This window comes from Helobdella robusta, assembly GCF_000326865.2.
Source record: "Helobdella robusta unplaced genomic scaffold HELROscaffold_31, whole genome shotgun sequence".
Taxonomy (NCBI): Eukaryota; Metazoa; Annelida; class Clitellata; order Rhynchobdellida; family Glossiphoniidae; genus Helobdella; species Helobdella robusta.
In genome coordinates, this window is record NW_008704544.1 from 1,229,264 (window position 1) to 1,249,263 (window position 20,000).

The 20,000-nt window shown below is 34.9% G+C and overlaps 1 protein-coding gene across 1 annotated transcript in view; it reads left to right on the plus strand.

The window, feature by feature from the left end:
* Positions 1-3,397: 3,397 nt before the first annotated feature.
* The window catches only part of HELRODRAFT_192304 (hypothetical protein), a gene marked incomplete at its 5' end in the record, with an annotated part of 18,755 nt that continues 2,152 nt past the window's right edge, over positions 3,398-20,000 (plus strand). Inside the window, 28 exons of the mRNA XM_009022342.1 lie at positions 3,398-3,559; positions 7,621-7,682; positions 8,058-8,178; positions 8,423-8,497; positions 8,758-8,902; positions 9,123-9,195; positions 9,323-9,368; positions 9,697-9,780; positions 10,104-10,219; positions 10,427-10,602; positions 10,832-11,016; positions 11,982-12,101; positions 12,423-12,546; positions 12,656-13,173; positions 13,472-13,597; positions 13,863-14,012; positions 14,211-14,717; positions 15,262-15,609; positions 15,725-15,805; positions 16,020-16,759; positions 17,281-17,451; positions 17,738-18,008; positions 18,093-18,230; positions 18,386-18,445; positions 18,612-18,728; positions 18,969-19,088; positions 19,240-19,302; positions 19,489-19,854. Coding sequence (XP_009020590.1) covers positions 3,398-3,559; positions 7,621-7,682; positions 8,058-8,178; positions 8,423-8,497; positions 8,758-8,902; positions 9,123-9,195; positions 9,323-9,368; positions 9,697-9,780; positions 10,104-10,219; positions 10,427-10,602; positions 10,832-11,016; positions 11,982-12,101; positions 12,423-12,546; positions 12,656-13,173; positions 13,472-13,597; positions 13,863-14,012; positions 14,211-14,717; positions 15,262-15,609; positions 15,725-15,805; positions 16,020-16,759; positions 17,281-17,451; positions 17,738-18,008; positions 18,093-18,230; positions 18,386-18,445; positions 18,612-18,728; positions 18,969-19,088; positions 19,240-19,302; positions 19,489-19,854 — 5,265 coding nt within the window. The remainder of the gene's footprint in view (positions 3,560-7,620; positions 7,683-8,057; positions 8,179-8,422; positions 8,498-8,757; positions 8,903-9,122; positions 9,196-9,322; positions 9,369-9,696; positions 9,781-10,103; positions 10,220-10,426; positions 10,603-10,831; positions 11,017-11,981; positions 12,102-12,422; positions 12,547-12,655; positions 13,174-13,471; positions 13,598-13,862; positions 14,013-14,210; positions 14,718-15,261; positions 15,610-15,724; positions 15,806-16,019; positions 16,760-17,280; positions 17,452-17,737; positions 18,009-18,092; positions 18,231-18,385; positions 18,446-18,611; positions 18,729-18,968; positions 19,089-19,239; positions 19,303-19,488; positions 19,855-20,000) is intronic.

Genomic DNA, 20,000 nt, shown 5'->3' on the forward strand with positions numbered 1-20,000 from the left:
CAAACCAATCAATCAGTCAATCAATCATACAACCAACCATTCAAACAACCAACCAACCAGCCAACCAACCGACAGACCAGCCAACCAGACAGACGAACTTTCAACGCCACGTGCAGATGATCACGTGATTTATTCATTTGACGTCATCAAAATTTTGTGCGGATGATGTAGAGTGAGAAGACGCTTGTGATAATTTATTTAATATGCTTATAAGGAAGTGTTTTTTTCGGCAACTTTTTTAAATTAAAAAAAATCACGAATAAACACGCATGCGTGTCACTATGTACGTGTGTTTGTATACTTCCGTACGTGTATGCATGTATATGTGTGTGTAGGGTCCGTAATTTTCATAAGAATTAAATATTAATATTACTACTATAACAAATCGCATTTTATTAGTATTAAAGTGTTAGTATTGGTTTCATCGTTTATGTGAAATTAATAATAATGCCAGGGACGAGTCGTTAGCACGTGAAACGTATGCAGAATAATTTTTCAGTGTGTTTGAGTGTGTGTGTTGTGTGTGTGTGTGGTGTGTGTGTGTGTGTGGTGTGTGAATATGAAATAAATACACCACACAACGTAACAACACACACACACAAACGATTCTTGATCAGTTGACCTTTTTCAACACATTCATTATTTACACACAGGCATTTTCCTTTCAACAATTGCGTATATGTACGTGTGTGAGAATGTATATGCATTTGATGGACATAGCTGAGTTTCTCTAGGGTTCACGTTGATAAAGCCAAGCGAGCGGCTTCTACTAATTACCTCAGCAGATTTGAATAAATAAAGTTAGCTGGCTTACTTACGAAATGGCATGGGTTTTAACAAACAACTAATACAAAAAGTTCACTTGACTAAAAAATATTTTTAAAACAATATGATTAAATCGAATTATTTAATTTATAATTATCGTTGTCAATTTCAATAAAAATATAGCTTTTTGTTTAGAAAACAGAGTTGGACTTACGAAGTTGCATGGGTTTCAACAAACAACTAATACTAAATATAAATTTGACTCAGTATGTTAAAACATTGTACTTAAATCGAATTATGTAATTTGAAATTATTGCTCTTTGTTTCGAAAATTAATATTAAACGAGATAACAACGCATTTGATTTATAAAAGTATGGTATACAGTGTATGGAAAAAACCGATTGAACTAAAAAAAAACCAAACGTCAATCATTCATTCATCATTCATTCATCCATTCGTTCATTCATTCATTCGTTCATTCATTCATCCATCCATTCATTCATACATTCATTCATTCTCCTTTCTCTATTGCACTGATCTGCCCTTTTATATTCTCCAACTGTTTGAAACTATTTTAATAAAGAAAAAATTTGATATGATTAATTCAATTAATTAATTAATAATAAACGATTTTATAATAATTTAATGGTAGTTAATGAAAATAAATAAATGTAACTTTGGATACCTTTTGTCAACAGCTTCAGCCCTATAAATATTGAGATAATGTCAATTTAAACATTAATAATATTTATAAATAAATTTTCAAATTTTGAAAAATTTTTTGAAAGAAGGGTGGTGGAGGAAAAAAAATGTCTTACTTACTGAAAATGTAAATTGGATACTAGGAGTCCAATTTTCTTTAAATTCTGCAAAAAAATTGATAAAATAATAAACTAAATAATTTGAAAAGAATAACAAGTATTCACTAATGTGACAAATATCTATCGTTGAGTAAAATAAACTAAAAAATAAATAAACTGTGTACTAAATGCTTTATTTGTAACATATGTGGGTATGAATGATTTCTTAAACATGAATAAAATCAAACTTTTTTAACCTACTAGTTCATCATTATAGAATAGTTTCTCATTAAAAATAAAAATTTAGATCTTCAATCTTTTTTAAATAAAACACACATTTACACACACACACACACACACACACACACACACACACACACACACACACACACACACACACACACACACACACACACACACACACACTCTCTTTCTCTATTTTTCTCTTTTTCTCACAAATATAATTATTAATAAATGTATCAAATTTGTTCAGTAACTATTCAATATAATAACTTTTTTTAAAAATACAAAAAACCCACAATCAACGCATTTTCTATCACCACCTCTTGACTGGCAAAACTCCTAGTCATCTTTTCAAAGTGCTGTGTAGCGTAGTAGGTAATTAAAACAATTTATTATTATTTAATTTTTTTAAATATAAATATTACATAGAAACACGGAAAAAAATATAATGATAATCTGAAATGTTACAGAAACTTCGTATGATTTGGAAGATCTGGTCATCTGTTTCGACAGCAAGCTCAACTCTTGAAAGTTGGAGCAAATTTTATCGGCCAACTTTAATTTCAATTCTTGATTTTTTCCCAAATTTTGAAGCTGGAAGATCGGAGGAATAGAATTCGCCATAATAATGAATTTAAATTAAATTAATATTCAAATTACGGCTTCGATCAGCTGTTTTGTTTACAAAATGATCTTTAAATGTGGATTGAGGTAATAAACATAAAATTTCCAGCCTTTGATTACATTAAATTATCCACATAATTGAATAACTAGCAAAAATCATTGAATATTACAGTTATTTAAAAAAATTAGCAACATGTAATAAGGCGTTGCTATTTAAACATAACAAAAATGTATCTTACGTTACTATCCAACTTAGCAATTAACCGTTGATAGCAGTTAACAATCACATATATCTACAATGGATTATATCCATGATATCTACTGGATGTTTGAGAGCATTGCTAAGAGATCTTTGTTAAAAAAATACAATTATTCAGAAATTTCGTAAGTGATTAAAAGCAATTTTGAGTAAAAATTAATGCCTGAATAACAGCTAACAACAATTACTATTGTAGATTTAGCTTAAGAATGTAAGGATAAAAACATACTGCATAATGTACTAATAAGATCCTGGTTACTTGAAAGCCACCAGAATTTGTTTCTGGTTATAAATTTAGAAAAATGCTCAAAGAATAAGCTTGATTTATGTGAAACTAAATCTGTTTCTGACATTTCAGAGCCAGCCAAAGCAAGGCTGACGAGAGACCAACAATACACTATGTAAGCGTATTCAACCAGAAACTTTTAGATGATGAAAAGAATTGAATTATGGATGAATTAATATAAATACATTAGCATTCATGTTAAGAAACCACAATGTACAATACAGTGGTATTCCTGTTTAGATAAATATTCAAATGATATTCAAATTACATTTCGACAGAGCATCAGCCAGCACATGAAACTAATTTCGGTATCAAACATAAATTATTTGCTATTTGCTTTTTGGATGGATTAAATGTTTAATTATTATTAAAAAAATTTAAATCTAAAACTACCGCTGACATTTTATTTAAATTTGGAAATGTTTCACTGCATACCGTTTATAAAATCGTGCAACCGGCACGTGGAATATTTGGACAAGAGGCATTGTAACTTACAATCGGTGCCTGACGAAGTTCTCCGGCACACTCGTACCCTTGAGGAACTCCTCCTCGATTCCAACCAACTCTCCGAACTGCCTAGGGTGAGTGTTGATTGACTGATTGGTTGGATGGTTGAGGGTTGATTGATTAGTTAGTTTGCATTGATTCACAGAGTTTTACAAATTTCCTTTTTTAATGTTGTAAATTAAATTATGTTACAGATTTTTAGTTTCATTCATTTCATTCATTCATTCATTCATTTATACATTTATACATTTATTCATTTATCAATTCATTAATTCATCCATTATTTCATTCACTCACTCACTCACACTTTCATCCAGAGTTTATATAGATTAGTAGAATTAAGGAAATTAACACTGAGTGACAATGAAATTAGTCGCATCCACCCAGACATAAGCAATTTCGTGAATCTCCAAGAACTGGATTTTAGCAAAAATGGCTAGTATCCTGTTTTGTCTTTTTTGTTCAGTGTTAATTTTAATTTTCCACTATTTGTTTTTTGTTGTTTTTTGTTTTTAATTTTAATTTATCACTATTACTATTATAATTTTATATTGTTGACATTACTATTTCTAAAATTGTATACGTAGACATTGAAGACATACCGGAGAATATAAAACTCTGTAAAAATCTTCAAGTTATAGACTTCAGTAGCAACCCTTTATCAAAGTTAGCTGCTGTTGATGTTGTCGTTGTTGGTGTTGTAATGTTGATGTTATGTTGTTGTTGTTGTTATTGTTGTTGCTATTGTTGATGTTATGTTGATGTTGTCGTTGTTGTTGTTATTGTTGCTAAGCCAAATTTTGGTTAAGGAATCCATTATAGTTCTGTAAAACATTCTGGCTGATTCAATGATGCTTTGTGGTTGTAATGATGATAATGATGATGTTAAAGTTGATAATGATGATGATAATGATGATGTAAAAGTAGATGATGATGACGATGATGATGATGGTAGTGATGATCACGGTGATGATGATGATAAATAATGATGATCACAATGATATTGATGATGATGAAGATGAATGCATGGTTTGTCTTATGAAAAGAGGATTTGCATTAATACCTTGATGCCATTAACATTAACATTCATGTCACATGAATAATTTGTCATACTAGCCATAGTTAAAACTTCTATTACTATTACAACTATTTATTGTTATCATTATTATTATTATTGTTGTTGTTGTTATTATTATTTTTTGGCTGTTACAGTTATTATCATATTGATATTTGATACATGCCATTGCACTGTCATAGATATAGGCATACACCCACGCACACACGAATACACAAACACACACACACACACACGTAACACACGCACACACACACACGTATGTAGTATGTATTTATACACGTGTTATATATATATATATAACCAGAGAGAGAGAGAGAAAGAGAGAGAAAGAGAGAGAGAGAGAGAGAGAGAATGAAGGAAAAGTATGTGTAGTTGCCATATACATAATAATTAATTTATTCATTCTCATTACACACATCATTAACTAATCACCATTCTTGTCCCAGTCATTATTTATTCATACAAACATGTACACACACACACACACATACACATACATGCATACACATACATATATACGTACATGCATGCGTGCATACATACACATAATTATCATTAATGTGTGTACTGACTGACTAAATGTACATGTAAACAAGTGTGCAAGCATCATTGCTCAAATTTATATTTGTGTGTGTGTGTGTGTGTGCATGGTACTAGTAGTAGTAGTAGTAGTAGTAGTAGTAGTAGTAGTAGTAGTAGTAGTAGTAGTAGTAGTAGTAGTAGTGGTAGTGGTAGTGGTAGTGGTAGTGGTAGTGGTAGTGGTAGTGGTGGTGGTAGTGGTAGTGGTAGTAGTAGTAGTAGTAGTAGTAGTAACGTAGTAATGGTAGTAGTAGTAGTTGTAGTTATCAATATTTACAATAGCGTTTGCATTATAGCATGCAGGCAGACATGTTTTGGCCTTTTCATCAACACCATTCATCCTAAATATGTGTTACTGGATTATATTACATTAATTAATTTTATTCTCTGTTTATTTATTATTGTTGTTATTATTGTTGTTATTGTTGTTGTTATTGTTATTGTTATTACTCTTGTTGTCTCAAAAAATAGGTAGAGTATAATTATATGTAAATGTGTTTGATGTATTTTTGGGGTTTTAATTTTTTCTCTGTGTTCTCCATATCATATTTTTGTTGTTCTTTGGTTCCGTTCATTCATCCATTTATTCATTCATTCGTCTATTCATTCATTCTTTCATTCATTCATTCATTCATTTATTCATTCATGTATACAATATAATTTGCTATAACTTTCAAAACATTGATTTAATTTAAAGAAATTTATTACTCTGATGGTGCAATGTTATTTTAATTAAATTTTTTCCTCACATAAACAATTCAAATTTAGTTTTTTTGGAAAGTATTATTATTATTGTTGTTGTTGTTGGTATTATTGTTGTTGTTTTTGTAGTTCTTTTAATGTCAGCTAGATATTATTTATTAAAAATATTCATTATTATCATCACTATGCCTAATAAAATTTCTTAATGTTTCTCTTATCTTTGATTGTAGATAAAATGAAACCACACAAGCGCGCGCACACACACACACACACACACACACATACATGATGAATACACCCACACATACCTAAATATGCATACGCACACAAACAAACATACACAAACAGCATGCACATCTATACGTATATATTTACATACATACAAAGAAAGAAACAAACAAACACATGCATATATATACATAAATACATACACACATACACAAATACGTTCAGACAGATATATACTATATACAAAACATACATATTATACATTAATACAAGCAAACATGCTATAATGTATATATTAATATTTATCTTCTTAACTAAAAATTTCTAATTTTTGCCAATTTTTTGTGTGTTCTTGTTTTGTTTTTGCTAGCACACATACACACAATCATATACATACATAGATACACACATACTCACACACACGCACACACAAACTACCCATTTGTATGTACATTGTACACTTGAACTGCCTGTACATCTAGACTTTTTTAAATGTAATTTTCATAGATAATGTTGTTTTATTTTAAGCGTTTCTAGTAAATGTTAAAATGCAGTTGTTGATGTTTTTGTTGAAACTGCATAAATCAGAAGGAATATTTATAGCTTTGGGTTTTTTTTTATTGTTGGGTTTTTACAATTGTTGTTGTTGTTAATGTTTCTATAATGTCCTTGTTGTTAATGTTATTGTAGATGATGATGATGTTGTTGTGGTTTTCTCAGATTGAGTTTTTTCAATCAATTTGCAAACTATTGTTTCTCGCATCACATCTTTTAAATGTTAGGAATGTTATTTTCCCCATTTTCATCCTTATTTTCGTTCTATTTTTTTTATTACATAAAAAAATTGTAATAATAATTATTATTATTTTATGTTTTTGTTGTAATTGTTCGATGTTCACCTATTTAATAATCACTAACCCTTGATGTGATGTGATCCAACAAAGTTACAAATGTAAATAGAAGGAGCATAGCGTACACACACACACACGCAAACATACACAACCACACCCTGAAGGAGTGCAGTTAATTTTTTAAATTCTACAATCCAATACACAAACATTCTCACTCAGATAAAATTATCATCTACACATCTGCTATGCGCATAAAACGCTTTTTCAAAAAACGATTTTATGGTTATTTTTCACACACACTCACTTACAAACTAATAAGTTTCATCATTCATTGATTTTCTCATTCATTCATTCATTCATTTTATCATTCATTCATTCATCCATTCATTCATTCATCCATTCATTCATTCATTCCATAATTTATTCATTAATTCGTTAGTTGGTTCTTCCAACCAATCATTCTCTCCATTGCTATCCATCCATTTTGTTCACCTGCCTAGTTAGAAAAAGCAGCTTTTTTATATTATATCACTTTTGTTTTGTGTACTTCTTTGTCTTTTTTTGTATCTTTTGATGGGCGGTTCTTTTTGCAGACGTATTCCTAACAGTTTTTCCAAGATTCGATCGAGGATTATTATTTTTCTAACGCTATGTTTCGACTATTTGCAGACTACCCGAAGGTTTCACGTCCCTAAAGAATCTGACCTACCTATGCCTCAATGACATATCACTGAACAGACTGCCATGTGATATTGGAAGGTTAATGTTATTACTGCTATTTGTCGTTGTTGTTGTAGTTGTTGTTTTTCGTCGTTTGTTACTTTAGTAGTAGTAGTAGTAGTAGTAGTAGTAGTAGTAGTAGTAGTAGTAGTAGTAGTAGTAGTAGTAGTAGTAGTAGTAGTATGAGTATTAGTAGTTGGGCAGTAAGTGTTGCATAAGTTGGTAGCAACAGGAAAAGTAGTAGTAGTTAGTAGTAGTTAGTGTTGCATAAGTTGGTAGCAACAGGAAAAGTAGTAGTAGTTAGTAGTAGTAGTAGTAGTGGTAATAGTAGTAGTAGTAGTAGAAATAGTAGTAGTGGTGGTGGTGGTGGTGGTGATTATTATTGTTATTGTTATTAATATTATGCCGCTATAGTTTGGTGAACTTGGAGAACCTTGAACTGAGAGAGAACTTCATTAAATACCTTCCATCGTCTATGTCTCTATTGAAGAAATTAAGAATACTAGATCTGGGAAATAACCTCATTGAAGAACTTGTGAGTTTATGTGTGTGTGTATCTGTTTGTTTATTATGTGTGTGTGTGTGTGTATGTGTGTGTGTGTGTGTGTATGTGTGTGTGTGTGCGTATTTGTGTATGTGTATGTCTGTGAATACGCGTCAGTATGTATGTAGTTTTTGTGTGTCTGTGAATATGAAAGAGTGTGTGTTTGTGTATGTGTGTGTGTTTGTGTGTGTGTTTTTATATAACGATGATAATAATGATGATAATGATCAAGCAGCCCAATGTTCTAGGATCATTATTGAATCTTGAAGAGCTACTACTTGATTGTAATGAACTGTCTGAGATACCGCCTGTTAGTCATTTTTCGTTCGTTCATTCATTCATTCATTTATTCATTCATTCATTCATTTTTTCATTCATGATTGGTTGATTGATTGATTGATTGATTGATTGATTAATAGATCGATTGATTGATTGCTGAATGTAAGGATAGATAGATCAATGAAAAAATAATTGACTGATTGATTGACAACCCGACAAATCTGCGACACAATACAAATAAATATAAACTATTATTAATCTATGAATAAATAACGTTGAACGTTACATTAGGACATAGGGAAGTTGAAGAAACTAACCCAACTAGACATATCAGAGAACAAGATAGAAGTTCTTCCGGACGGAATTGGCGGATTGGTTAACATCATCGATCTCTATCTCTCCAGGAATCTCCTGGAATATCTGCCCGACACTATTGGTGAGAATGATGACGAGGGGAAAGAGGATGACGATGACGACGACGATTATTTGTCTGATTACTTTTTTTTGGGTCAAATAAAATGCTGTTGTTGTTGTTGATAATGTTTATTGTTATTGTTGTTGTTGTTGTTGTTGTTGTTGTTGTCGTTGTTGTTGTCGTTGTTGTCGTTGTTTTTGTTGTTGGGTTAGGGTTAGATTATTACTATCCTTTTTAACAGATTCACTGGGTAGATTGTGCATCTTGAAAGTTGACCAGAATCAGCTGGTCAAGCTGACACCTCATATCGGAATGTACGCTCTTTTGTTTGCTAAGTTGCTATAGTTGTTATTATTTTTATTACTGTTGTCATTGTTATTATCATTTTTATTATTATTAATATTTTTATAATAATAATAATAATTATTATTATTATTATAGGTGCCATTCATTACAAGAATTGATACTAACCGAGAATTTACTGGCGGTTAGTGTTGTTGCTGAATGATTCGTAATTTTCATTGTTCTATTTCGAATTATTCTTTTCGGCATTTTGTTGCGTAGTTAATTAAAAGGTTAAAGGTTAGAGGAAAAAAAACAAAGCACACACACATTAAACACACACACACACACACACACACAGCGTATATGAAAACCACGCATTCTACACACTGTATTTGATAGATAAGTAAATAGTTAGATGGATAGATAGATAGATAGATAAATTGGATAGGATAGATAGATAGGATCTCTTGGCAATCGAACCAGGTGTGCCAGACACCATTGCATTGGCCAACATTTTATTTTTTCAATAGGATTTGCCGGGAGAGCTTGGTCAGTTACAGAGGCTGACAAATTTGAATTTGGATAGAAATAGATTGTCCTCAGTACCTGGAGAAGTTTGTTTTTGTTGATGTAATTGGTGTTGTTGTCATCGTTTAATGTTACTGCAGTTGATGTTGCTACTGGCGTTGTTGTTGCTGTTGTTTGTTTATGATGTAATAGTTGTTGCGTTGTTGTTGTTGTTGATGTCATTATCACTGATGATAGTGTTATTGTCTTGTCTTTGGCTTACATTTTTTTACTATACATCCGACCGTCAGTATTATTATCATCATCATTATCATTATTATTACTATTTTGTAATTATTATATTACAATAATTATTTTATAATAATATAATTATTTTAATATTGTAATTAATAATTTTTATCCCTCCTAGCTGGGTCAGTGCGGTTCTCTCGGCGTGCTATCGTTGCGAGACAACAGACTGGTCGATATACCAGAGGCTATAGGCAATCTCAAAAATCTACACGTACTCGATGTCGCCGGAAATAGGTTGTTGCCGTTGATGTGGTTGCAGTACTAGCAGTTGCAGCAGCAGTTGCAGCAGTAGTATTAGTAGTAGTAGTAGTAATAGTTGTTTTGATTGATGATTTTGTAGCAAAGAATGACGATAATGTGATTGTTTTTATTAGTATCGCCGTTACACACTGTTTACTATTATTATTATTATTATTATTATTATTATTATTTGTTCCCAAGACTTCACCATCTTCCATTGAGTTTGGGCTCTTGCAACTTGAAAGCCATTTGGCTGTCCGAAAATCAGACTCATCCGATGTTACATTTTCAGGAAGATGAGGATGCTGAGAACGTTGGAAAAAGGATTTTAACCTGTTTCCTGCTGCCACAACTTGCTTACCAGTCCGAAAATTCGGGTAGGTTTGTTTGTGGTCTGTGAGAAGTTTGGCGTTGTTGCAACTGATGTTAATTTAGTTGCGCTGTTGTTGTTGCTGCAACAATATTGATGACGGAAGTTGTTGTTAATGTTGTTTTTGTTGTGTTCTTGGTGTTGTTTTTGTTAAGTTATTCAGTGTTGTTGATGCTGGTGTGTTTCCAGTGTTGTTGTTGTTGTTGTTGATGTCGTTTGTCGATGTATGATCACAGAACGAGACGGCTGGAGCATTGAGCAGCAGCAACAACATCAACAACTGTTACTACAACAACAACAACAATTGTCGTCATCAATATTGTTGCAGCAGCAACAACACCAACAACAGCAACAAAATCATGTTACATCCATTGCGTTTGTTGGTGTTGATGATTATAACTCAGATGCTGAACAAGATGAGGTGAGTTAATTTTTATTGTTGATGATGACGATGATGATGGTGATGATGATGACGCTGAAGATAATGATGATGTATGTATTTATGTATGTTTATATGTATTTATTTATGTATTTATGCTTTTTGTATTTATTTACCTATTTTAAAAGAATTGCTCACTTATTCAAAATGATAACAACGATGAGGTATTTCATTCATTCATTCATTCATTCATTCATTCATTCATTCATTCATTCATTATTGATTTATTCAATTCATTAATTTATTTTCTTTACGTATTTTATACATGCATTTTTTGTTCGTATGCGTGTGTTTAATTTCCTTAAAAAATTGGCTTTCAGATGTTTTTCTTTGTTAGTTTAAATGGAAATTTTGATTACGAATCTTTTCGTAAAATGAACTGGCATTTTGTTGCTTTCTTGTTGTCTTCATTGTTGTGCTATTTTGTTTCTGTTACCTATGTTTTGAAAATATTCCAATCTATCGTTATGTTATGTACTTAATCATCACCACCATCATCATCGTCGTCGTCATCATAGTATTAATTGGTTGTTTTTTTATTTCTATTGCTTTAAAGTTGGCATGGTAGCTATTATGTAATCATCATCTTCATTATCGTTGGCGTCATCGAAGTATCATTATGTTTTCCTACCGAAATGTACACACACACACATACACACACACAGACAGACACACTCACATGCATACATACAATCGCATGTACACACTCACATACATATACGCATACTTATACTCACATATATGCCTAGACGTACGCACACAAAAATAGGTGAGGTGTGCACGTATTCATACGAACATGTACACACACACATACTTACATACATACATACACTTACATACAGACATAAGACATACATACACTTACATAAGGACATACACACACTTACATACGGACATACACACACTTACATACGGACGTACACACACTTATATACACGTACACACAGATTCCATTTAAGCGACAAAACACGCCACACCCAAAAGAACTGCGAACAAGACACGTTAACAAGTTAACCAAAAAGGAGCACTACCAGGCTATGGAAAATGTACATGATCAAATTAAAGATGTTAGTGTGTGTGTGTGTGTATGTGTGTGTGTTTAGCTGTGCGTGTGTGTTTATGTATGTTTTAAACTTTGCGTCAGTGTACTTTGTGTTTCTTCATCGTGTGTGTATATATATATATATGTGTGTGTTTTTTTTCTGTATGCCTCTGTCGTTTGTTTGTACTCATTGCTTTTTTGGTAGTAGTGGTAGTAGAAGCAGCAGCAGCAGCAGTAGCATTGAAAGCAGTAATATTACCAGTTGTTGTGCTTGCAATTTGCGAATAGGTTCAGATAGACATTTTCATGCTAATTATATATTACACTACCCATGCTTTCACTAAAGTCAATAGATTCAGAGAGCCATAAACTGAGTTCCAAGAAATCTAGTCAGGATGACGATGACGATGACGTGGGTGACATCCATGGTGACGATGACGAAACTGCCAAGCTCATGTCTTCATCTGCCGGTAAACTGTGATGACAGCTACGGCGATTATGTGATGATGGTCGTGTTTGTGATGGCTGATGATTTAGATGATGATGAATGACGACGACGACGATGATGAACATTCACAGATAGGAAATCAGTCATTTCGTCGCCCCCCCTGTCCTATTACTCACCGGCGAGCGATAAGAACGTAAAACCACCACCGACCACGATAACATTTCTACCAGCTGTCAAATTTCTCGTCCAACCGTCATCATCAAAACTATCATCACCTCGATCGACATCGTCATCATCACCGACTGCTCAGCAACTACAATCACCACCACTCGCAACAACAACAACATCAACAAACATCGCAACATCGTCGTCGTCGCCGTCGTCATCGTCCCTTTCTAGAAAGACGAAAGATCTAAATATAGATAGCAAGGGCAACCCCAGTGCTAAAAATAGCAAACGCGATGCTGATAACGATGATAACGACGGTCATCATGATGATGATGACGATGATGAAGAGGATGCTGATGATGATCTGAAGAGATTGTCATCGTCGTCATCATCACCTGTCATTTTGAGGAAAAATAAACCTAGATTCTCCGGAGTTGGCAATGATGAGGACGATGATAATAACGATGACGACAACGAAAGGGTAACGATTTCAATTATTTAATTATTATAATTATTATATTATTATTGTTATTATTATTATTATTATTATTATTATTATTATTATTATTATTATTATTGAATTTCAGGGGTATCAGCAACACACACGCGCGCACACACGCACGCACGCACACGACACACACTCGCACACACACCGCATGTAAATACGCCTGAATCACATGCATCACAAACTCACTTAGCATATGTAACGATTGTATTACTTATAATTATCATAATTATGTTAATTATATTAATTATGCTAATTAACGTTTCGTCTCCAGCAGTCCAATGCCGAAAGGCACGTTGGTTTCGCATCCAGTGTCGATGAGTTTAGAGCTAAGGAAGGCAAGCTGAGAAGAAGAGACACTCCCCATCATCTGAAAAATAAAAGGATCGTTACTAATAAAGTCAGTGTGGTGGTGATGGTTGTTACGTGTTATAATTTTCTGTGTGTGTGTGCGTGCGTGTGGTGTGTGCGTGTGGTGTGTGTGTGTGCGAGTGTGCGTGCCTATGATACCTGTTGTTTCAAAGTGTTTCTCGCCTGGCTCTTTAGCAGTTCAAAGGAATGTACAAACCATTACTTTAAAAAATGAACGAACAGATTAAAAAATAATTAAAAAAAACATGTCAAAAAAATGAAATAAATTTAAGTTATAATTTGTAATTTGACAGATGAATCCGGAAGAGAAATTATGTCAGATCTTAGCACAGAGTTCCCTGGACTCACATAAGTACTCAGTTTCAAGCTCTGAGGATATCTCATGCAGACTGGCCTATGATAGGATGAGTGATTTCCATAATGATAAAGATAACGACGACAAGGTTTGCGTGTGTCTGTACGTGTGTGTATGTGTATATACGTATGTTTGAATGTATGTGTGTTTTTGTGTGCTATGATTAGGAAATTTATATAGCGCTTTTTAAATAATACTCAAAAAGCACTCGTTGAATACGTGAAAAGAAGTGCTTTGAGTTGTTGACGAACTGTGCATATATAGGTATTAACTTTTCTTATCACAGGTTAAGAAACAAATCAAATTCTGCTCTTCGAGTAACGAAGATAATGAAGATGCGGACGACGACGATGGCGACGAACATGGTGATGATAATGATGATGGCGCTCGTGATAACACTCATTCCAAGATGAGGAGACACTTGCATATTTACGACAGTGACATCAGGAATGAGGGTGGAGGTGACGCTGATAACGGAAGTTTTCATCATTCGACCACCGCATCACCGAAAATGACATCATCAAAAGTGACATCACCAGAAATGGCATCACCAGCAACATCAACTACGACTTCTAAAGCCAACAAGACCGTCCATGAGACCATCACGACGACGACAACAGCCACGACATCTGCTAACAACAACAACAAATCTGGAATTGGTGATAATAAAGATGATGATGTCGATGATGGTGGAGTAGAAATGGTGTTTAGGATCAGTAAGGAAGATGGAGTTGGTCTCGGGATGAATGTCGCTGGCGGCCTGGGCTCTTCACCATTCAGAGGCAACGACAAAGTGAGTAATTGATTGATTGATTGATTGATTGATTGATTGATTGATTTATTTATTTCTTATTTATTTATTGATCGATTGATTGGTAAGCAACAAGATGATGAAGATGGTGAAATTATCAGCTCAGTAAACATTATACTCCAGATGTTAATCATTCGTGCAATTTTACACTTTCACTATTTATCATTGTCGCCATTCATTCATTCATTCATCCATCCATCTATTCAATCAATCAATCAATCAATCAATTAATCAATCAATCAATCGCAAACTAGGGAGTGTTCGTATCTCGAGTTGCAAAGGGGGGACCAGCCGACCGGGCCGGCCTACATGTCGGGGATAAGTTGATATCTGTCAGTCACCTATTTATTATATATAACTCACTTTTTCCCCATTTCATTTGTCCTTCCTTTAAATCAAATTTACTCATTAAGTATATATGTTTGTATACTTTATGATATATATATATTTATATATATATATTTAAATATATATTTAAATATACATGCACATGCACGCATCCAAGCTCTACTAACAACAACACTAGGTGAATGAGCGTAACGTAATCAACGTACCACATGCCTACGCCGTCAATCTACTAAAAGAGGCCAGAGAGCAAGTGGTCGTCGTCATCTATAGAGAAAATGACGTCAAGAACAACTCCACTTCTGTTCCTACAATCGCCAACAACAATCATCATATGACCACTACATCGTTTATCGTTACTGATAGCCTAGGTGTGGCTGAAAGAAGAAGTAGTAGTAGTGGTTGTGGCGGTGGTGATGGGTGTGGCGGCGTTGCGGATGTGTCGACTGAAGCCGTTGTGGCCACTCTCTATAGGAAAGAACCTCATTCTTGTCTCGGGTTCAAGCTGACTGATAACCATGACAAGAAGGTACTTATGGCTAAATAGTTAAACTTTCAAATGCAAAAACTGTACCATCCATACCAGACGACGACGTTTTTGAGTTATTTTTATTTTTTTCTTCTCTTTTTTTTATTGTGTACAGGGTGTTTACATATCTGATATCGTTGAAGGGGGCGTTGCAATCCTTGATGGGCGACTGAAGATTCATGATAGGATTATGTCGGTTAGTTTGTTGGCTGGCTGTCTGTCTGGTTGGTTTGTTTGTTTGTTTGTTTGTTTGTTTGTTTGTTTGTTTGTTTGTTTGTTGGTTGGTTGGTTTGTTTGTTGGTTGTTTGATTGGTTGGTTGGTTGGCTGTCGTTTTTCCATGTTACGAATTATTGAATAGCGTCATCGGCACTTAGAATGAATGTACCAATTTGCTGATTGTTGGAGACAGATTAATGGATGTGACGTGAGCGGGAAGAGTTTGCCGGATGTAGTTGAGATCGTCTCCAAGTTCAACAACAAACTGACCATCGTTGCGTATCGCCACAAATTAATTCCGGTTTCATCCACATCGTCTTTAACGGCATCATCAACATCAACATTAGCATCGACAACGATAGCTACAACAGCACAAACATCATCAACATTAGCGCCTACTGAAACAACAACAACGTCACGTTTATTTCAGACCACTTTTGCAGTTCCAGTTGCTACCACAGCGTCGGCAACCACAGTATCCACTGCTGCGACACCTACAGCAGCTATTTCGTCATCACTTTCAACAAACTCATCCATATCAGCAACTAGTCAGCCACAAAAATTAGCGGAGATTGATGACGCAATTGCAAAATTTACTTCAAGAAGACCAACTCAAACGACATCAACAAGCAGTTCCATCACTTCTACAACGACAACACCATCGTCACCGACATCCCAGATGATGTCAACAACTAAGACATCAACAGCAAAACCACTAACATCATCAACAGCAACATCATCATTAAGTGTTCCTACATCGCCAACATCAAAAACATCACCACCAGCTTCATCATCATCTTCATTATCATCAGCATGTTTCCTTGCTAACTTAAACCTCTCTTTGTCTTATTACAGCCGCTGCACTCTTGTCGCTAGTCCGACATTCAGCAACAGCAGCGGCAACAACATTTCCACAACAGCGCCATACAACATGTACAACAACAATGACAACCACCAACACATACAAAGACATACAAACAACAAAAACAACAATGAGACATTTCACTATCTCACAAATGTTAATGATGTCTACTCATTATCATCATGTGTGTCTAAGTTAAAATTAAAAGATAAGATAGTTGCTATCACTACAACATCGTCGTCGTCGTTATCTTCATCATTAACATCACCCACAAATTTGTCGTCAACAACGGAAATGGGTGTAAGATCATCATTATTATCATCATCGTCTGTGTCATCATCATCGTCATCGTCAACATTGTCGTCTGGAACACCATTGTCAAACACATTCCTAACATCATCACCATCATCAGCAATGTTATCATCATCAGCTTCAGTAGCCGCTGAATCATCGTCAACTACTTCAGTAACATTGCCCGCGTTACCTATTTCGTCATTTCAGTTTAAACCTATTTTATCAACAAAACCATTTCTGATGACGATGACGTCAACTTTGATGTCATCGTCATCGTTGATGTCATCATCAACGACAGCAGCAACAACATCAACAAGTTTGAATATCAACTCAGCAGCAAAACCCATAACGCCATCAACAACGTCATCAGTGACGTCAACGTCAGTCACATCAACAACATCATCAACAACATCAACAACAACATCAACAACAACATCACCGTCCCTATCTTCTTGTGCCTTTGTCCATAGTTCGCCATCAGGCCGTTTTAATAACAGTGTGTTCAGTGCCTCATCATCATCATCATCGTCGTCATTATCACCACCATCGTCATCGTCGTCGTCATCGTCAGCAACTGTAAAAACAACGTTATCATCATCGTCGATAACGCAGACAACAACTATATCATTGACATCAACAGAGACAACAACAACAGCAACGACGTCGTCCTCGTCGGTGACGTCATCATCGCCTCCAAAGCTGTCGTCATCATCGCTGTCGTCGTCGTCAACGTCGAGTTACTGCAGCACCAACAGTAAGTTACTACTAAGCACCAGCATAGTAATTGAGGAAGATTTGAGTCGCGGCTACTTCAGTATGGGCAGTCGTGGCGACACTAGCGACAGTTGCGGCTATAACAGCCACGTTTATCGCGATGATGCCGATTGTAATAATGATAAAGTAGATGATGAATGGATGATTAAATCTGGAGAAGTTAAGAAGGATGATGATAACAACGATGGCGATGATGGTATTGATGGTATTAAAGCATTTGATGGTAACAACATAGCTCCTTATCCAATTGAGGTAAATTTAATTTGACCACACACACACACACACAAACACACACACACACACACACACACACGCTTTATTTACGCTATATTATAGGTGGTGCACCTGAACAAGGGCTTAGGCCCTTTGGGGTTAAGCATTGTGGGTGGTCGTGATCAAACTAATCACCCTTTTGGTGAATTCTGTGGGGACGGTAATTCTGATGATGAAGATTTTGGCGTTTTCATATCTCGGGTCGGTTTACCTGCACTTCATTGAATGAATGAAGGAGTGAGGGACTTGGTGAAGGCGTGAATGAAAAAATGAATGAATGGACGGATGGATGTTGGAATGAATGAATGAATGAATGAATGAATGAGTGAATGTTTATTATTATTATTACTATCCAGGTATCAGCCGGTGGTGTGGCCTCGAATAGCTCTCTAAAGATCGGTGATCGAATCCTTTCTGTGAGTTGTTCCTCTTTCCAAATTGCTATTTCAATTCTTAAATGTTTTCACCGTTTTGTCAGCATCATCATCAGCAACCTCATTGTCATCATCATCCGCATTATCGTCACAACTGTTTACTCACGTCTGACGAACAAACGAACGAACAAACGAACGAACACAATAGGTGAACAACGTAAACCTAATGAACGTAACACACGCTGAAGCAGTTAAACACCTGTCATCAGCGGTTGGCGTTGTTAAGCTGGTCGTTCGCAAGGACCCACAGCCATTAAATCTCCAGGTCTGCTTGTCACATTCCATCTCTTATATAATTTATTCATTTGTACAACTCTTTATTATTCAACTTTGGAAAATGTATAAATATATAACGAGTTGTATGTACGTGGCTATACCTCACTGATCATGTGAATTTTTAAGATAGAAGACACACCTACACAGACTAACAAGCACAGACACACACAGACAAAGACACACAGACAGACAAAGACACAAACACACTCACACACACACACACAACTAGGAAGTAACATTAGTGAAAGAAGAGCATGATGAGAAGTTGGGAATAAGTATCAGAGGTGGTCACAGAAGTAAGTCAGGCAATCCTGCTAATCCTAAAGATGAAGGGATATTTATCTCTAAGGTTTTGCTTTGCTTGTTTGTTTGTTTGTTTGTATGCGTGTTTGTATGCGTGTTTGTATGTTTCGTTTAATGTTGGTTTGCATGTTTGTCTTTGTTCGTTTTTAAATGTTGACATTGCTAGTAGTTATATGGCGACCATTGTTTCTTATTAGATACACAATCCTGGCCTGGCTTACAGAGACGGGCGGCTGAAAGTTGGACAGAGAATATTAGAGGTGATGACGATGGCGCTTGTGATGTTGTTGTTGTCGATTGTGGCGATGTTGATGATGAGGATGATGAAGATGATTGTGATGACGACGACGACGCTGATGACTAAGCACTACCAACGACAACACCACTACCAACAACAACAACATAACTACCTGCAACACCAACAACAACAACATCAACAACAACAGGTAAACCATCAGAGCATTCTCGGCCTCACCCATCAAGAATCTGTGTCAGCACTAAAGAGCCCTCATAGTGACAGCCTCACTCTGGTCGTCTGCTCTGGATTCGATCCCGACCTCCTTAGCACTACAAACCTTTCGTCGTCCAACTCTTCATCTGCTGATCTGTTGGTGAAACCTGACATTACTGCTACTACTGCTACTGATGTTGCCGCGACTACCTTTTCATGTTCCGATGTTTTCCTCTATTGCGATGACCTTACGTTAAATAAGATAAATCTACAACAACAATCACAGCGACATCAACTACAGCAGCAGCAGCAACAACAGCAGTCTAAATCTTCTTCTAGTTTTGATCGGAATGAGGAGGATGTTGGTGTAATGTTTTTACTGTTTTTTTTTATATATTATAGCATTACACATTCAAAACTTATAAATGAATATATGAAATTACATCAATTAATATTTTTTAAAGCAGTTTTAGTTTTAATCGTTAGTTTTTCTTTTGATACACACAG